We start from the raw sequence: 19,690 nt of genomic DNA on the forward strand, positions 1-19,690 counted from the left end.
CACCTCACCATATTGACTCAGTTCATTGCATTCCATATCCTGCAAAAATAAATCTAGAGCTCGACAGCTGACATTATTGCTCACTGACGTTTTAGTAATATATTTCTTTAACATAAGACAGAAATATACTGAAATTTGATCCCACTTAAACTCAAAAGCAATCTGGAATTAAACCACATGCATACACTCCACTTTTTTTTTCCAGTGGATATTGCTTTTTTCTTAAAGTTGATGCTGGAAAGCACAGTAGAAAAAAACTGGCTTTCCTTGAAAGAAAGACTAAGGATTAGAAAAGGTGGGTTTTTGAGGGAATCCATGAACCCTGAAGCCAACCAATACTGTATAGAACATATGCCCAGTGAGAAATGCTGTGCGTCCCGAAGGACAAGCCGCAGAGAGCGATGGGAAAGTATTGGAGACCCACTTCTTTAGTTTATCCCACATGGGATCCCTGAGGGGCTAGCAAAAGTTGGGGCTCCCTAGGTGAGGTCAGGAAAGAATTCTGGGATGGTCTGGATTCGGAGGCTTCCATGATTTCAATATTGCATCTTATTTCAGAAGCAAATGAAACCTGTGAAATGCAGAGTGCCCCCAGGGCCTCTGGGGTGAAAGAGTCTGGGAGTGGAGAGAGAGTGTAACTTATCTAGAATCAGAGTCACAGCATCATGACAACAAATAGACTCCTACCAGAAAGAATACAGACATGACCACCCACTGACATTTTGCTTGGTCACAACTTTTTGTTTTAATTTCTTATTATTTCTTTAAAATTATCAAGTGTCCTTCTTTTATATTTTTGTCTTGGTGCTTATAAGGAAAGATATCAGTCTTTACAAACTCTCAAAGAGTTATACAAATAGTATTTTTTAAAAACTCCATCTCAGGATCAGCATTCAAAGTTAGAAACAGAATACATATCATCATAAACCTTATCAACTTACATCACCACCCCAATGCCTTAGTGTACACAGTGACAGCCATGCCACTAGGACATGTGTGAGACAGCAACACAGTGGAGCTGCTCAAAGGAAAAACCAGCCATATTGCTACAAAGGAAACTTTCTGGCTCTTGGCCCAACTCTTTCCTTACCAGTCAGCTAAATCGACCTCCTTTCCATTTCAAATACCTCAGCTTTAGCCTTTGAGGCAATTAGAAGCAATTCAGTTTAATTCCAACAATGTTGATCTTAATTGTATAGCAATATAGTAATATTGTCCTGAGAGTGTTGATTATTTTACAAATAATATAAGTCCCCATTAAACATGAAGAATAGGTAAGGAGAGGTCAAAATGGCTTGTCCCTTATCTCACAGCAGATCAATGTCAAGGGTGGGACTTGAGATCCCGGATAAATCTAATTTGACCCCCAACCTTTTTTTTGTAGAGGTCACTGGCAGCTCAAGGTCCCCACTTTGGGCGAGATGTTAGTACCCAGCACTTCCTCCTTGATCTTCTCTGCTCTCTCTTATTTCTTCTACCTGATGAAGTGTATTGCCCCTCACTATCTTATTTTACACAGTGTTATTCATCAAAATGCCCTTCTGAGCTACAGCTGGTATTAGGTGTGTACAGACAGACCTTAAAAGGTAATGGCAGGTATTCTGCTTTGTGAACTTTGGACAAAATATCCTATCATTGTCTTATATTCCAATGTATTTGATAGAAAATAAAATAAAATAAAGGCTTAGCCTTGAGGTAATGTTTACTTCTCTACAACAACACTTGGTTTGCCCCTCAGATCTGGCAACAATTTAACATAAGGAAAGACTTCAGACCTTCACACCTTTTTAGTGAGAATAATGGATCTTAGCTCAAACTTCGCACAAAAGCTGAGAGGTCTCTAAAGACATCACTCCATCCTTATCTTTGGTGGATTTGCACCAGTGCCTTCCATGTGTCTCCAGGTCTGGTCTCTGCACTGCATAGGAGAGCTCGGTTTTCACACTAGAAGACCAAGCATCTTCTGCCTCTTAACCAAGTGGGGGTATAAATCTCAAAGGAAAAAAGCTATGTGCTCAGAGAATGCCAAATGGTACAGAAGTGGCGAAAGAAGTTTCACAAAGCTTATCTCCATTTACTAAAGTTAGAAACATTTCAGGATCTAGACAGTAGCAAAATACATTGGCAGCCAGGGCCTCTGTTTAAGCAAAAGAAGAAAAAATATCAATAGCACAAAACTGCCCTTATATCTTTTGAAAAAATATATCTAAGATAGACCATTTTGATTTTTTTTCAATAAGCTGTGCATTAAGTACACTTATTTGCATCACGTTCCATTACTCTACAGCTCCATCTTGTCTGTCTGGGCTGGACTGCCCACTCCACTGCCTCCTTCGGCACCACTGCTATCTGCAGGTGTGAAAGAAAGGGAAGCCGAATTGATGCAGTATCTTTTCCCAGTTGGACGCGGTCCGTCATCAAAAATATGCCCAAGGTGAGCACCACACTGAAAGAGAAGGGCAAAATGTAAGGAAAAACATATACAAAGTAAGCTCTGAGAAGAACTCACATGAAGCAGTTTAAATGGATGACCAATCTGTGGAGAAATGATGGAAACCATTGGGGATGATTTCTAATCCGCCTGTCAATAGCTGCAAAGATGGTTTCTGGCAGGCACTGTACCACATGCTGAGAATAAAAAACACTAGAATTGTGCATATCAGAAATCATTTAGGAGCCACTGTATTTTTTGATCTGTGAAGTCTCTCAGCCAGCTGAAAAATGACTGTAGTAATTTTATGAATTGAATTGACCCTTAATCTCCCCCTTGTAAGAAACTCGGTAGACAAAAGCTCTCCCTGCTGGCATTACTGTTGGCTTTGGATGGGTGGGTTTCAGATATGCAGAAGTCCATTGTAAAAGACACTGCTTAACTAGCCATGACGGAGGTGATGTTTGCTTTCATGGGCAGTAAAACTTAACATCAGACAAGCATTGGATGTTCTCGGAACCTAGCAAAAGCAATGGCAAGGCTCAATAGATTTTTGTCATGGTCACCAGGCCAGCAAGTGTGGTAAATGGAGATGTCTCGAGCTCACACAATCATTTTTCTCTGGCTTCCAATAGATGGAGTGCCTTGATGGCTTCTTCACCTGTATGAACTACATGATGTGGAGAAGGAAAAGCTGTTCTGTTCAAATTCATGCTATTGGCAATCCACACAGTTGGGGAAGAACAACTCCAGAATCCAGACAGACAGAAGAAGGAACAGTTGGTTGTGATGGTATTTAAGAGAAATCTAGCATTGACAGTCTCCAAAGCAGGCTGGCTCACTGAATAAAGCCTGGCCCTCAGGGCTCCAATGATGAGCACGACTCCAGAGACAATAGCATGTGTCACACTTACCGAACTCCCACCCTCTCTCAGCAGGGACAGGGTGGAGGAAATGGAGACATTAGTGCACCACATTCAAACAGACTGAAAAGATATCATTATCATCTGGTAACAGAGAAAAAGACTGAGGCAAATGACTTCCATTTATTCAATTAGCAAATATTTTGGAGGGCCTGCTCTATACAAGGCACCATCCCAGATTCTGGAGATACAGGCAACAAGCACGGTCCTCATGGAACTTACATTCTGGTGGGAGAGACACAAGAAGGTAAATGAAGTGTGGCGTGTGGTATGCAGAAATAAATGCTAATGAGAGGAGTAAGAGGAAATGACATGAGCATTAAGGTCAGGGGCTGATGTTCTGGGTACAGTGGTCAAGCAGGCATCCTGAGGTGGCCAGAATAAAAGCCTGAGGGAAGTAAAGGAGTGGAGATCTAGGGGAACATTACAAGCAATGAGAGAATGGAGATGTAGGGAAGAACACAAGATAAAAGTTATTTTAATTCTTCTCATTGTGCTGGTTTGATTATAAAAGGACTTATAAACTGCAGGGAAAGTTACAATTGACAAGGGAATGGGACTGAGATACCAAATGGAAATGATGAGAGATGCAAGGGAGGGGTGCTCATTACAACGGCAGAACCAGAATCTCAGTTTCCCCAGTGAAAGTGCTAAGGTCAACTCTTGAGGGGTTTCTAGTCATTAATAAATAGCACAAATAGCAACTCTGACTATATGGCACTTCCATGTTAAAAATACATTCTTATTTTACTGCCAATATACTGTGTCAGCTTATTAAAGCACTGAAAATGAACCCTGAACTGATTTGATCTATTGCCTGGAAAATATGAAACAGGCCTAAAAAACAAATCTTGCATTATTTTACCACATTCTATGCAAGTTTAGTTAATATCAAGGCTGACAGCTCAGACTGCTTTTCCTTTCTATAAACAAATGAGGCCAAATTTTCAGGTCAGCAGCTAAGATGCACCAGTACAAATGCACATGCTTACCCAATGGAAACAGGAAAGCACCTATTTCTACCTGCCAGAACAGTGTGCAGGTGAGCAGGGACTGGTACACTCAGTGACCAGTGTGTGCGCAGTGACTGGTCTCAACATGCAGCACCAGCGTCTGATCGCTTAGCATCTGAGTGGTGGAGTTCTCACATAAAGCTTCAGCTAGGTTTTATTGTGTTTTTCTTTTAATTAGAGAATACAGGGAAGTTGGGAAAAATATTACCTTTATTAATCATTGCTTGGGCAGAGTTGAGAAAATGGGTCTATTTATCTTATTTCAAAAAAAAAAAAAACCATAGTAAGGATATACTTGAAGTCATTTAGGGGTATTTTCATAGTCTTCATTTCTCAAATTGTTTTGTAAAAATCGAAGTTTGAGTAATTTAATCTGTTGAACTGAGATGGTTTATAGTCTGTAATTGCATTTACTGATCTGGAACTAGCATTTAAATTAAACAGAGAGGGAAATACTGATTCTAGATGTCCCTAAGCCAGTCAAGAGAAAAGGGGGGAGTGTAAGGAAGAGCAATTATAGTTAGAAAAAGTCAACAAAAACTATTTGCAAACCACTATGTAGGCTGGAATGGAATAGGGAAAGCCTCAGAGAAGGTGTGAGTCCCCTAACATGGAGAGTGATGGCTTCATCATGCTTGCCACAATGTGTTCTGGAAGGTTCAACCAGACAACTAAGGAGGAACATGTGGAAACACAACAAGGTGTTCATTAATATCTGTGAGGCTACATACGTGTCCACCCACAGCCTGCAAAGCTGAAGGCTGTTTGAGGAAAGCATTCTGACAGCACCATTTGCGCTCCCACCAGATATGGCCAGTCTCCCATAAAAACTTGTTACCCTGTTTATTTCAAAAGTGCACAAGCCCTGAAGGCTCCTCCCTGTGGGGAACGCACATGGAGCCCATTCTTTCCAGCTTTTACCCCTGGTCGAAGACTAGGATGATGAATGGATGTTGTCAGTGATGCATTGTTTCTTTAGCCGCCTGCGAGCTCTGCCTCCCTAGCTCCTGCCAACTGGCAATGTGTTAGGATTGCTCTGCACACCTGGTTGTAACTGAAACAAACTGGTTGTCCAATGAAGAAATCTCTGAAACCTGCTATAAGTAATTTATTTCAGGGTAGAATCCTTGTGTGCGTATTGAAAGTTGCTTAAAATGGCTACATATTTCTTTATTTTGCCTATAAAATACAAACTATAACTGAATGTGTGAGCTCTCATTCTAAGGAAGCAAGAGATAATTATTCAAAAGAAAATATTTTTAATTCCCACAGAATTTTTTTATCATCTAAGTGTCCCACTCAGAAAACTTGGCAACTAAAGAACCTGCAGAAAACCAAGGGAAAGGACAAAAAAAAGTGATTGAGCAGCTAATTTAACATAATTCCTTAAAATCTGACTGCAACTCTCAATCCTGTACATAAGAAACACAAACAGTTCATTCAACACAGTTACATATTTCTGCACTGATGTATTTTCAGCTGTCTTAGAAGGTTTTCTCCCAGCTATTCCTAGGATGTTTTGGGCTTTATTATTGTCACTTTCTCCAAAGTGTTTATCTACAAGATGAAGCAGTTCAAAGCAGGGCTTGTACACTTGGGAACATGGGGCAGGATGGGAAGGAGAAAAGAGTTTTAAGAAGAAAAGCAATTTACTTTGCCAGTAGTATCCTGTTTTCTCCCACCGTTATTGAAGACACTTGTGTATAAGTAGGGCTCTTTTCCTCTGTGCTTGTGATAGTAATCTTTTGCCAAGGAAATGACTGTGAAGTCACCAGTTTAGCATTATGATTTTACTGAAAGATCAAGAAAAAGAGAGATGGGCTGTGAGTCTGAAACCCTATTGTAACACATGGGTATCTTTACTCATCAAGCAATGTATGAGTTGTCATCTGCAAAAGATCAGTAAGGTTTGGGGTTTTACCAAAAACTGCTTACCATTTGAAAAACACTTTGTATTTGGTGGATATTTACCTTTCTGTTGATTTGGCTAACTTAGAACAAATTAATAATGATCTAAAACTAACTTAAGGGACTACCACAGACACAAGCATTAGCAGCACCAGTCATAAATAAACTCCAACTTGAGTAAACTCAGGGATCTGATGGTTTCCTTAAAGATTATCTGAAAAAGTTAAGTGATTTATTGGTCTCCCATTTGCTGCAGATGCAAAATTTTGATCTAAAGAAGGACGAATTCCCCAAGTATTTCCAGGAGGAACTGACTTCACTGAACTACAGCTTAAACCATGCAAATCTTTCCTCTTTGCACTGAATTTAAACTCCTGACAAAGCATTGCTTAACAGACTGGGGTTGGAGGATTAGGAAAAAACTGTCAAGCAATTATTCACAGTTGTCAGTAAAACTCGAATAGAAGCAATATATTTTATCACTGGTTAAAAAAATGGAAATAAAATAGAAATAAATTAAGGAAAATTTTTACTAACTAAAAATTGTTGTGAAATTGCTACAGCCAGGGAAGATATCTGTACCCACCAAAGTAGGCAAAATTAAGATCCTCTTTGGAAGAGATAACTGGAATAACAAAGGTGGTTGCCGTAAAAACCAGAATGTAACAGGACAGCCTATTTCCTTCACAAGCAGTAATCATAATGAAGATAGTGAAGAGTCCGGGCCACCCTTGTCTCTTTTCTGTGCTGTTAACTTAAAGATCAGGCCATGTGCCAGCTATTTTATTACACAGAAATCCTTTTACAGGGACCTGACTACAATGTTTCTCTGAAAAATATAATAATACTGAACCAATCTTCATTTTCAATTTTATTAAAATATAAATATCTGGGCCTCCCTGGCAGTGCAGGCAGTTGAGCGCAGTGCATGAAGCTGTCCGCAACCTCTGCAGTGCAGGTTCGATACCGGCCGGCTGTGGAGATACCCATATGGCGCAGCAGATCTGTCCTGTCTCGCCTGCTGCTCCTTCAGCAGTGTATTTCAGTCAGTCTGCCTGTTCTGTTCCCCACTCTGTCTCTGGTGAATCCTCTCACCCTCCCGCTTATCTGGCCTGTACCCCAGTTCTTGTATGCATAAATAAATAAAATCTTTTATATATACAGATATAGATATATACAACTAAGATAGAGTCCTTCAGTCATCCCAAGATGAGTGCCACAGCCACATGGGAAAACTACAATGTAAAGAGGTGGCAGGTTCATTCACTGCATGGTGTGATCTACAACACAGTCTCAAAAAAGGAAGAACTCTAAGCACTAAAGCAAGAATTAGACCAAAAAAGTATTGCCATATTGCCAGGCGAGCAGGTCTTGAGTCTACTGTTTTGTCTATGGAAGCTCAGTTCATCTGTACAAGATGGCTATGGAATCTGTTGATTAAAGGGTCTTCACGTTTAGTGCTCCATCTTACCATAAGGAAGGCTGCACTCTAAATAACATGTCCAACTGAGATTATCTATGAGATACTAAAAGTACTTAATAGAGTTTTCATAATAAAAACTACATTGATGTAATTCCATCCAGAGAAAAGGAAAACTATGTGAATACAAAATACAAGAATTTTAGAAAGAGAAGTTTCCCACTTCCTGTCACCATAAAAAGGAAAAGAAGAAAGATGACAAGCATTGCAAGTAGGGGAAGAGTCTACAGAAACTTAAGGAATAGAAAGCAAAAGAAGATAAACTGATAATGAAAGTCTTATGAATGAGAAATTAGAAAGCAAAACAAGTGGTTACTTGAGTATGGAAATGATTAAATCGTTAATTTTTTTTCAAGTCAAGATGAAAAGGATGAAAATGGAAAAGAGATAATTAAAGAAAAATGTAAAACAAAAGCAAAATAAACATGTGAAAGAAACAAACTAAAAGACAAAGAAATAGGAATGAGCGCTGCCCAGCACACTTGAGGCAGTAAGCTACCTGGGATTGCAGCTGTGTGGTGGGCACCTACCCTCCATCACGGGGGAGAACCCAGCAAGCTATCACTCTTTAGGGCTAGAATTTGATTCTTTCTACATGGAACTTACTTAGCAGAACATGTATTTTCACACACATCTTACTGGAACGAATTTCTCTTTTCTGTTTAAGACTTTTGTTTATGAAATGGTCAAACACTTCTAAATAGGAGAAGCAAAGGTGGTGGAAAGAGAAGCAAAAAAAAAAAAAACAAAAACAAACCAACAACAATACATCAGTGTCAGTTCTTCACCCAACTGTTAGGAAAGCAACAGAGAACAGGAACAGGCACTTAGGTCTTTAACCAAATGGCCAAGAGCTATGCCTTTAAGCTTGATGACCTTTTATGAATGTCACCTAATTTTGGCACATTCTGTGGATTTCATTTCTCTTTGGTCACAGTAGGACTCCTTCATAATGGTCTTTTCTTCCATACTACTGATATTACCTCTGACTGGCACAGAGAAAGGAGGAAGTTGATTCCAACTGTGATTTTTAAGAAGTAGTTGCAAAGATATCAGAGAGCAGGGCCTTAAGGAACATTATTATCTTACGCCTTACGTTTTCTGTGCCTTTTTTAAATTTGGTTTTCATGGGACCTAAGGTTTGAATGTGGATCCTGAGTAAAAAAGGAAAGCAGTGGCCTTTTTTTTTTTTAAGAAAAGAAAGAAAAAATTAACTGCTAGCATTCAAAGAGATTTATGAAGTAGTAAGTACTTAAGTACTTAAGTTACAAATTACTATGTACCATCCAACCCAGAGTGGCTTCTTTGTCAAATATTTCAGATTCCTGGATAGGTAATCTCAATTTGAAAAATATCAACTAAAATTCAACTAAATTTAAAATTTAATCCAACTGAATTAGACTAAGTAACTTCTGAGAAATCACAAGTTATTTTTCAATGTGACTCCTTAAGGTGCATCCATCTATATGTCTATCTGTATGTCTGTCTGAACACCACAAAGATCTCTGGAGCCAAATGCCTAAATTCAGCTTTCAATTATATCATTCAAACTTATGTAAATTTGTACAAGTTTAGCTGTCCTCCTTCTACTTCAGTTTCCTCAATTATCAAGTAAGAAAGAATTACAGTGCATATTATACTTCATAAGGCTATTTGAGCATTAACCAAGGGAGTTTTGAAATTGAGGATGTATAAGCCTCACCCAGACCCATTAAAGTAGGATCTCTGGGGGCGTGAAACCCAGCATCACAAAGTTCCACTATCTTGCTCAGAGATTCATATCTGAGAAACTAAAGTGAAATGAGAATGTGACGTAGATAAAATATGAAGTCTATTTTTCAGGGAAGAGAGTAGTCTTCATATTTGGAAGACTATAAACTTGCAAGCCTAATTTGAAAAAAAAAATGAAAACAGAAATTCATCAGATGGTCAGGTTCAAACCAATCTCCCTCCCTACTTGGTAGTAAATATGCCACCTACTCCCTAAAACTCTTGTGCCTGATGAAGGAGGTTAAAGGGCAGAAAGAAGAATGCTGAGGGAGGCCCATGTGGCAATCACTTTGCTATTACAGCTGCCTGATTGTGCCCCTTTTACCTCTGATACATGCAGACAGACATCTCCCAACAAAATACTCTTCAGTATCAATGAATTTCAGTGCCAGAAAACCCAGACTTTACGTATAACTTATTTAAAGCAAAATGGAACAGGAATACCGACTGCAGAATAGAAGAGTACAGCTGCTTTTATTCTTTGTATAAGGAGGTTCTGACTATGTCTCTGGGCTAAAACACAAAATACTCACAGGTTCAAGTCTTTGGATTGGGTTGACAGATCAACTGTTTCTAGGATCTTTGAACTCCATGTTTGGATCATTACAGTTACAAGTATTATGACTAAATAATGGGTGCAAAGAACTGTAGGCGGGAAGAGACTAAGTAAACATTATCTAAAGTCATATAAAGAAATCTTCCTTCATATGCCCCAATAGCCTCTTTCCCACTGTATTGAATCAAGTGAAGATGATTTTTCCCACCAGTTTTTTGTTTAACAGTATTGAAGCCAATGGCTGACATTTAACTTGACTTGCTGAGCACCCGAGGATTGAGCTATCACTGAGACTATACATAAACTTCACAGTGCTTCTCTGTCTCTTTTGTGATCAGTCACTTGGCCTTACTTGCCCTATCTGGCACAACCAGGAGTCTTAGAAGTGTCCCCAAGGCAGAGTGGGTAGGACAGTGAGTGTCCAGTGGGATAGCTAACCTGAGAGCAGCTTGTTTCCACCCTGTGCATTCCATAGGAAAAGTCATCTGTGAAGGTGATGGCATCAGAACTGATCACATCGTGGAATGACGGCCAACCTGGGCAGGGTAGGCATAAAACCAAAGCAGAGAGCAGAAATCTTAGGTTAGAATGTAAGTTAAAGAAATGCTAAACACAGAATAGAAATCCTTATTATATGAATCATGCTTAACTTTTTCAACCTGAAAAAAAGGTCAAAAAGTTGGATAATAATGTATTTTGAATAACCTTTTTCCTCACATTCAGATTACAGTTGCATTGGGAATTTATGTTTCTTGAAACAATTTTGGTCCATCCAGTAGTTTTTCCAGAACATCCCTAAGCTTGAGGAGACTCTCTGTTACCGATTACCACTCTCTTATCTCTTATATTCAGTCACTGAATATAGCGCTGATGTGCTAAGAGTCTTAACATGTGATGTTTTCCAAAAACCACACAGTCAGGCTGTTACCGTTTCAAATATTGTATGCCTCTTTAGGAAGCTTGCTTTCAGTACTTAATTTTGACTGTTAAAATATTTAAAATTGAATTTTTTGTTGTTTCCATCTTAATCCAATTTCTCAGGCTGAGGGTGGGGACAGTGTTTATCTAGAAAGCATAGCTTCTATTTTATGGGCAAGAGGCTTGCTCACTTCATAGGATAAAGTCACAAGCAGTGTTCCACAGGCATCTTCAGGTAGCACCTTCTCTCAAATAGCATCTTCCCCCCCAATTCCCATTTATTCTAATGATTCTAAAAATATGTGCACAGCTTTAAGAAAGTTGATGGTAAGTGGCCATAAGATTGTACAAATGTTTATGAGTGTACAGTCTGGTTTTATGTTCAGTACTTCTGGGCATGTTTTTACATGTTGCCAGAAAGTATGTCTGGAGTTACTGAGCTGAAGCCTGCATCCCAAAATGATGAAAGAGGTGCTATGTTGCTGAATTGCTGGTGCATTTTTTTTCTCTTTCAGAAGCTAAATTTATTCCTGCAGAAAGAAGGAAGTCCCTCAAAAATATGGTACTTTTAGTTAATTCACCTAACTGAGGAAAACCAGAATGCAAACTTCAACAATACGATTTCCAGTTTCAAACAACAAATTAGTTCAGTCCAGGTTTTTGTAAAAAACTCAAGCTCCACACTTCCCACCAGGCAGAAGAAAAGCTTTCCTAGGCAGTGCTAGATTTAACACCTGAGTTTAAACACTTTCCAATTCCTTGTTTTGAGTTCAAGATTGCTACAAATCACTAGGAAGACCTAAGACTTCTAGATATAAGGTAACATTCCGCAAAAGTGATACTGAGACATACGGGTACTCTTAAGAAAACCCAATTTCTCTCTATTTTCTAAAATTATAAAGAGAATTTGAACATATTCTAGGATACATTGTTTGGTTTAATGTTTACTTGACACATTTAAATATTCTCTGTTCCACAACAGAAAACTATTAGTAAAGAGAGGTTTAATGGTGCTACGTAAGGACACTGAAAAACCAAGTCATTTTTCTATGAAAATAAATCATTCTGTTTTGTTGTTGTTGTTGCTTTTACCTCTCATGTCATAACTCATTTGATTGCAGTTTAAGGCAAACTCATTTATGGGGGGCATATTTGACTCTGTAATAAATTGGTAAGGAGTTAGGAATTCTGACTTTATTTTCAATTTACCATAAAGCTACGCCCCCCACCCCATCACCACACTCATTTTCCTATCTCAAGAATTCCGTATAGATTTAGAGAAACACACTTACATGCAGATATTCAGATAGATATCATACACACACACACACACACATATACACACGAGTGTGCCAAACACTAGCACAATTGTCAAAAATCCACATGTAACTTATAATTGGCCTTCCATATATTCAGGTTCTACATCTGTAAATGCAACTGACAGAATGTAAACTCATGGGCTGAAAAAAACCTGGGGTTATGTGGACCCTTTCAGGTCAAACCTGTGTTGCTCAAGGGTCAACTGTATGCACCTGTACATATCTGCGTATTCCTCCCTCTGCCCCCACATTTGGCCTCTGCATCTTACACTTAACACACTGGGTTTGTGATTATTTTTCACACTTTCTCCCTGTCTAGGTGGTAAGCACTCTGAAGGCTGAGTCTGCGCTCACTGACTTGACCACTTCACTGTCTACCACGGTGTGTAGCACAGAGGCACAGCACAAGCATTTTTTAAATTGATTTCCAATTAGCCTTCAACAAGAAAGCGGAATGAATAATTATGACACATCACAGACTTTCACTGGAGAAAGAGTATCATCATATTTCTTTTTTTATAGATTAGATTAAGAAATATCAATGCTAATTTTTCACAGGAGTTATAATGCTCAATCGCTATAATTATGCCTTCCCATATATAGGTGAAGTAGCTTTATATTTTTATTTAGGATGGACAAAAACATGAATATGATTAGGTAACTCACTTTACAGGATTTCTGTGGAGGGGAGGAAAGTGGAAATGTACATTACTTGCTCATGTTACACAAACAATTAAGTGACAGTCAAAACTCTATTTTAACTTTAATACAGGGCTTCTTCCATATGTTCCACTTTTTTCCTCAATAAAAAGCCAAGAGGTTAGTCAATTGAACACTAATAAAAAGGAGGTTGCAGGTTTTAAGAAACACGTTCACTCCCATGTCTAGATCAGTTAGTCTTTACACTGCTGCACTTGGGAGCCTCTCTGTGGGAGCAGACCATGAACGTACCCTAAACAATACTGATTGTCTCACCTTCTAGTGACTACATTGTTCAAAGGGAAACCCCAAAAGTTGTGATGTAAATGATAAAATCTAGTTTGGGACACAGATAAATTTTTATTCACTTATATGAAACACTAAGACTTAGACCCTCACCCTTAGGATATAGTATTGAGGAAAAATGTCAATTCTATTTGGCATTTCTTAATTCTAATTCTTCCTTAATAAGTGAATTAAAGTATGGCCTACTAAAGATTTTGGGGAAGGGAAGGAACTGCTTTTGAAAGAGCTATTTTGACTCCATGAATTAAATATTCATAGAATTTTCCAGAAGACTAATTCAAGAACAAAAGGGGTGACATGAAGTGATGCAATGGTAGAGGATCTCAAAAGATTTCAGTGTTTCTGGGAAATTTAACATCTGAATAGTTTTGTTTGCTGTTTACCAAGATGCTACTTAAACATAGGAAGAGGTACTAAAATAAAAATCTCAAAATTTTCCAAAATTCAGTGTCCCTTCGCACTGCAGAAGAAATGCAATTTTCAAGATGTAATATGTTACCCAATCCTAATCAGTGGCAACAGACAAGAAAAAACATGTTGAAGACTATGACCACATGTGAGGGAATACATTTCAAGAGACCCTCAGACAACTTCACCAATAGTTAACAAGAGAGAATGTTGAGTTTTCTAGGTTTCTCAGAAAAAGCAAAGAGAATCCATCAGAAAGGTAAGTCCTTATTGACAATCAAACTAAGAAGGACTTTAACCCAAGAATAAATTGTCTTATGGCAGAGAAGCCACAGTGATGACAGCACTTTGAAAGCGGAATTCCCTCATCATGTGAAAGTATTTAAAGGAGGAACTCCTCAGTGCTGTAAAAATCCTCAAAGGAAACCCTGCCCCCACTTCTAATAATAAGGAAAGTGCTTCAAAGGGTGATAGGCAAAGACTGAAGCAATCTGGGTCTTGTTGAGAAAATTATCTTGAGCAAAAGGGTGGGGGGGGTATGTGTTTATGTCAGTTTTGACATTAAAGAAAGATCATCCATCCTCCTTTCTCTAGGATTTCCCTTTTGGTCTTCTCATCTAACAAAAAATTATTTGTTTTGGATGCATTCCATGCACTTTTTAAAAGAAAAGTCATGTGAAAACCTGTATAAACAGAGTTGGCTCACCCCATTCCCAAAACATCCCTTTGTTTCTATTTAATGAGATTGGATTGGGGCCTATTATCATTACATTTCCAGGAATATAAACTGTATTTTTAGGTATTACCCCATTATTACCAAGAAAATAATATATTCCATAAATAGGTTCTCTCCTCAAACAATCCTTACTCCAGATAGCAAATAAATGCAGTACGACACCTAAAGCAGACAAGTTAGAATATGGCAGTTCTGCTTTAATCTCATTCTAATTATCAGGCCAAAAATTCGCAGACATGACTTGAAAGTGCTGCTGTAATATGGAGCAATTCTAGGATATGCTCGTTTAAAGTTCTCAAAGAGAAGAGCCAGTGATCCAGTTTATTAATTGTAGATCTTCAGTGCTTGCTACCATATATGCTAGAAAGGACTGTTAAAGACAGCAGTAAAAAGGATTATTCTTCCTCACTCATAATGTGGCATTATAAAGCTTCTCTGAGCTTACTGGAACCATAACTGAACAGTGTTTCCTGAATAGTGTTGTAGCATTCCACAAGTAGTGTTGTTTTTTTTTTTAATTATTTATTTATACAAGCACTGGGTACAGTCAGAGTGCAGGAGGGTGAGAGAATTCACCAGAGCCAGAGCAGGGAACAGAACAGGCAGATGGACAAAATACACTGCTGAGGGGAGCAGCAGGCTCAGCAAGAGAGGTCTGTCGCGCCATGTGGGACCCTCGCTGGTGGCGGGAGATCGAACCAGCGCTAGAGAAGCTGTGGACAGCTTCGCAGCCCAGCGCTCAACCGCTGCAACACCAGGGGAAGCCCCACAAGTAGTGTTTTGTTGACAAAGTTTAAATGCTTTACTCCAATTGCCTTTTGAAAAAAACTTTCTCAGCTCCCTAATCCTGCCTTTTCCTCCTTCCTTTCAAAAATCTTTGAAACAATTCCTAAAACTAGCAACACATTACAAACAAGTTGAAGCCAAATTTCATCTGATTCATATTGAGGAAATAGGGTCTCATTGTTCTATTCTTAAATTTACAATTACTTATACAGTTTCCACTTTCCCTACATCTTCCCCCAAACCCCAACAAAAATTAGAAACCTCAATAAGCAAGTTATATAACCTATCAGTAGAATATCACAGAAACTACCGATGACCAAGAATTCATTGAAATGAAACATTCAATAAATGCTGTATCATGTATTTAAAAGTTGCTGAGAGTAGATTTTAAAAACTCTCATAACAAGAAAAACAATTTTTGTAACTATGTAGGGTAATGGACATTAACTAGACTTACTTGGGCAATCATTTCACAATGCGTAAAAATATCAAATCATTATGTTGTACACCTGAAACCAATGTAATGTTACATATCAAATTATAAAAAGATAAATGTAATTATAAGTATTTTATATCTTCAAATGCAAAATATGTTTGAGCACAATATATCCCAACTGGACTTAGGAGATGGTTTAATAATGATGATACAGGGCCTCCCCGGTGGCGCAGCAGTTGAGCACTGGGTTGTGAAGCTGCCCGCAGCCTCTGAAGTGCCGGTTCTATCCCCGGCTGCTCCCCGGCCACCGGGCGAGGGTCCCACATGGCGCGCAGACCTCTCCTGCCGCCCGCTGCTCCCCTCAGCAGTGTACTTTGGTCCTTCTGCCTGCTCTGCTCCCCACTCTGGCTCTGGTGAATTCTCTCACCCTCCCGCACTTTTGACTGTACCCAGTGCTTGTATAAATAAATAAATCTTAAAAAAAATAATAATGATGATGATACATATTTGAGCATGGTTTTGGTAAGATAAACTGGAGATTTGCGGAGCAATATTTTTGTGTATGTACCAATTCTCATGGCTATACAATTCTAGGACCATGTTTCAAAATTTGTAGCTTTTACCTTCTCTGTAGCTAGAATTTGTAAAACCCACCACCAAAATTTACATTTTTAGTTACCTCAAGCCAAGTAATTAAACTCTCTATGAAGACCCATTGCTGACAAGAATTGTTCAAAACTGAGAAATCTTATTCTTGTCTAATTATTCATTTCAATCGACACTTCACGTTTAACTTTTATCTCATTTCTAAAAGTATGATTCCATCAACAAAAAACTATGAACCAGAGACACTTTTTGGGGGGTGGGGGGCGGGAGGGGAGGGATTGGGGTCAGAATGGGGCGTTTGCAATTGTACGGGGGAATATAAAAATAAAATTTATTATTTAAATTAAAACAAAATAAAAGTATGATTCCATACTGCCCTTCAAAAACCTATTTAATTGCTATAAATTCTTCAACAATTTAAGTAGTAAACAACCAATACATGCATGTAATAGGAAATCAAATAATGCAATATGACTCATAGTGAAATACCCCCTTTCAATTCTCCCCACCCCCACAGATAATTTATTTTTGGTTTAATTCTAAAAAAAAAAAAATACTTATGTTGTTATCTTTGATTCCTTCACTTAAAATCCATTTTGTTCAATATGGTAGCTACCAGCCATATGTTACATTTTATATTTAAATTAATTAAATAAGACTAAAATTTCAGTTCTTCAATCACATTCACCACATTTCAAGTTCTCAGTGGTCACCACAGATATACAGGACATTTCTACCATCATTTCCACAGATAAAGATAATTTCACCATTGCACAGTGAAGTGATTCCCCTCTTGTGAAAAGATTGAGAATTCATACTTAATCTCCCCTCACTTGAATATCTGGTAGTTATACTATTTTTAATTCTTTTAACACCTTGCTCAGTAATATCTGCCCCTTGAACTAGAATATAAGTCCAGTGAGAACAAGGAATTTATTTTGGTCACCAATATATTGGCAAGTCCTGACAGAGTTTGCTACATACAAAAAACCTGATGCCAAAAAACCCACTCTAATGGAGCTTCCATGTGATCCAGCAATTCCACTCCTAGGTATTTACCCACAGGACACAGAGACATTAATTCAAAGGGGCATCTGCACCCCTATGTTTATAGCAGCACTATTTACAATAGCTGAGCTATGGAAACAACCCAAATGCTCAAAAACAGATGACTAGATCAAAAAGATGTGGTACGTATATACAAGGGAATATTACTCAGCAATTAAAAAAGATAAACTCATGCAATTTGCAGCAACATGGATGGCGCTGGAAGGGATCATGCTCAGCGAAATAAGCAAGGAAGAAAAAGAAAAATACTGGATGGTCTCACTCATAGCAGGAATTTAGAAAACCAGAATAAGGGACCAGGAAAAAGACTAATTATAACAAAGTAAAAATCAAAATCAACAAGCAACTATAAACCAGAGACACACTATGGGGGGGGGGTAGGATCAAAACAAGAGGGGTGGGAATTGTTTGGGGACTATAACCAAGATGAAAATGCATATATTGTGCAAAAATGAAAAATGATGTAAAAAATGTATAAAATTAAAAAATTAAAATATATATATATAATAAAATTTAATAAAACGCCCCACTGTAAGACCACTTGAGCACCCTGACCCTTCCTCCAGCTACACTTGGCCTCTGTTTCAATGCCTTACCATAATGAAGTCTTATGCTTTTCTGTAGATCAAGTCTAAGAGCTGAAAACTAATAGACAGCACTCTATTACTATGGCTATAACCATGTTGCTTACTTACTGAAAAGTTAAATAATATTGGGATTTGTTTGTCCCTGTCAGTTTCTTAAACACAAACATACAAATTATGGATCAGTTTTATTTCTATTTTAGTGGGTTCTGTAGATCAAGGAAGTCTTATTTTATAGCTAATAAACTGATATATTCATTTCTTCAACAAATACATAGTAAGATTAAACTTCAAACTCAAAAAGATTGTCACTATTTTGTCAGCCATTCAAAACTTTGCTTAGTTCACAAAGTCATTGGATAAAGGAAACAGGATTTAGGAAAAAAATACCAGGATTATATTTTCTTTTCCAAAGGCCCAATTATCATAATCCCAGACTACCTAAAGTCAAATAGATTTTCCTTTTATTTTTTTGCATTGTATCATATATTAAAAGGCTTATCTTTTCTTTCATTTCTTATTTGAATCATGATTTTATTATATAGTATAGTTTTTCTGTAATTCAACATTTTAATTTTTTTAATTTTTAATTACAAATAGTTCAAACATATGCAGATGTATAAAGAATAATAAGAAGCTTCCATAATTGACCAGATATTAGCTACCCAGATACAATAGACAAAAACATTTCTTTCTATATTTGCTTCAGATTTTTCTCTTTCTTAAATAAAATTAAATGTTACAATTACAGCCAGATCTGCTTCCAACTTTCTCTTCTACTACTAGACCTCCCGGTGACCCAAAGATGATTGTTTATGAGTCATTCCCACATTTGTTTTGATTAATTTTCTACATGTCTATATTCATAAAAAAATATGTAATGCTTTAAATGTTTAAAAGTGTATATAAATGGCACTGTGTTGTAGACATGTTTTGGCAACTTATTGTTTCAAATCTTACTTTATAAAGTATCATCTTACTTTATGAAGTATCATCTTACTTTATAAATAAAATATTTCAATTATCTCTGAGAAATTAGAGTTGTTTCATTTTAGTTTTTTCTCTCATTCTCTAAAAGTGTTTCTGCTTCCCCTGGGACAATTTTTCTCTTTATCTCCTTGATATTTGTCTTTCATGCTCCTGGTCTCCTTCCTATTTCTCTGGTGATCTTTGATGGACCATTTCTATTTAAGAAAAGAGGTCTCGGTCAGCCACCCTATGCAATTGGTAGAGGTTTCCTCTGCTATCAGCTATGGTATGGGTTTATTTCTTTACTCAGACTTTAACTCTGAACAAAAAAGCCAACTGGAAGTTTGGTGAATGTGGCCATAATTTGCTGATGGTATCTGAATCCTTGACCCTGGAATACAACACCTCAAAAGCAGCCCCCATTCTGCCAGACAGGCTGTTTAACATCTTAAGAGAGCAGTTTTCCATTTTTTGTTTCTTCCTGTGAGTAACTGATGACCTGTTATTCTAAATAAGAAAGTGAGGACAATGGAAGGCCTAGCTGTTCTTTAGACTTTCAACTGAACAACTAATTGTCAGTTCCCCATCTTGCTCTTGAGCATTCTGCACTTTGAGCCTCTCTGTAGTTCCACTGGGCATCTCCACAGCCACCTGTCCATATTTTGAGCAGCAATTTTCTCTAATAAGTCATAACTTTCATGCATTTCCAGCCATTTTTTTCTTAGAAAAATTGATTAAAATTTCTTGTCTACTTTGATTCTTAGCAATGTGCTT

At 37.7% G+C, this 19,690-nt stretch overlaps 1 protein-coding gene across 2 annotated transcripts in view; it reads right to left on the reverse strand.

Annotated features, from left to right (window-relative positions):
- Window positions 1-2,281: 2,281 nt before the first annotated feature.
- The window catches only part of MSRB3 (methionine sulfoxide reductase B3), a gene marked incomplete at both ends in the record, with an annotated part of 152,584 nt that continues 135,175 nt past the window's right edge, over window positions 2,282-19,690 (reverse strand). For both annotated transcript variants that reach the window (XM_084255711.1, XM_084255712.1), the window contains 2 exons: window positions 2,282-2,446; window positions 10,520-10,617. In XM_084255711.1, coding sequence (XP_084111837.1) covers window positions 2,282-2,446; window positions 10,520-10,617 — 263 coding nt within the window. The remainder of the gene's footprint in view (window positions 2,447-10,519; window positions 10,618-19,690) is intronic.

This window comes from Talpa europaea, assembly GCF_964194135.1.
Source record: "Talpa europaea genome assembly, chromosome: 15".
Taxonomy (NCBI): domain Eukaryota; kingdom Metazoa; phylum Chordata; class Mammalia; order Eulipotyphla; family Talpidae; genus Talpa; species Talpa europaea.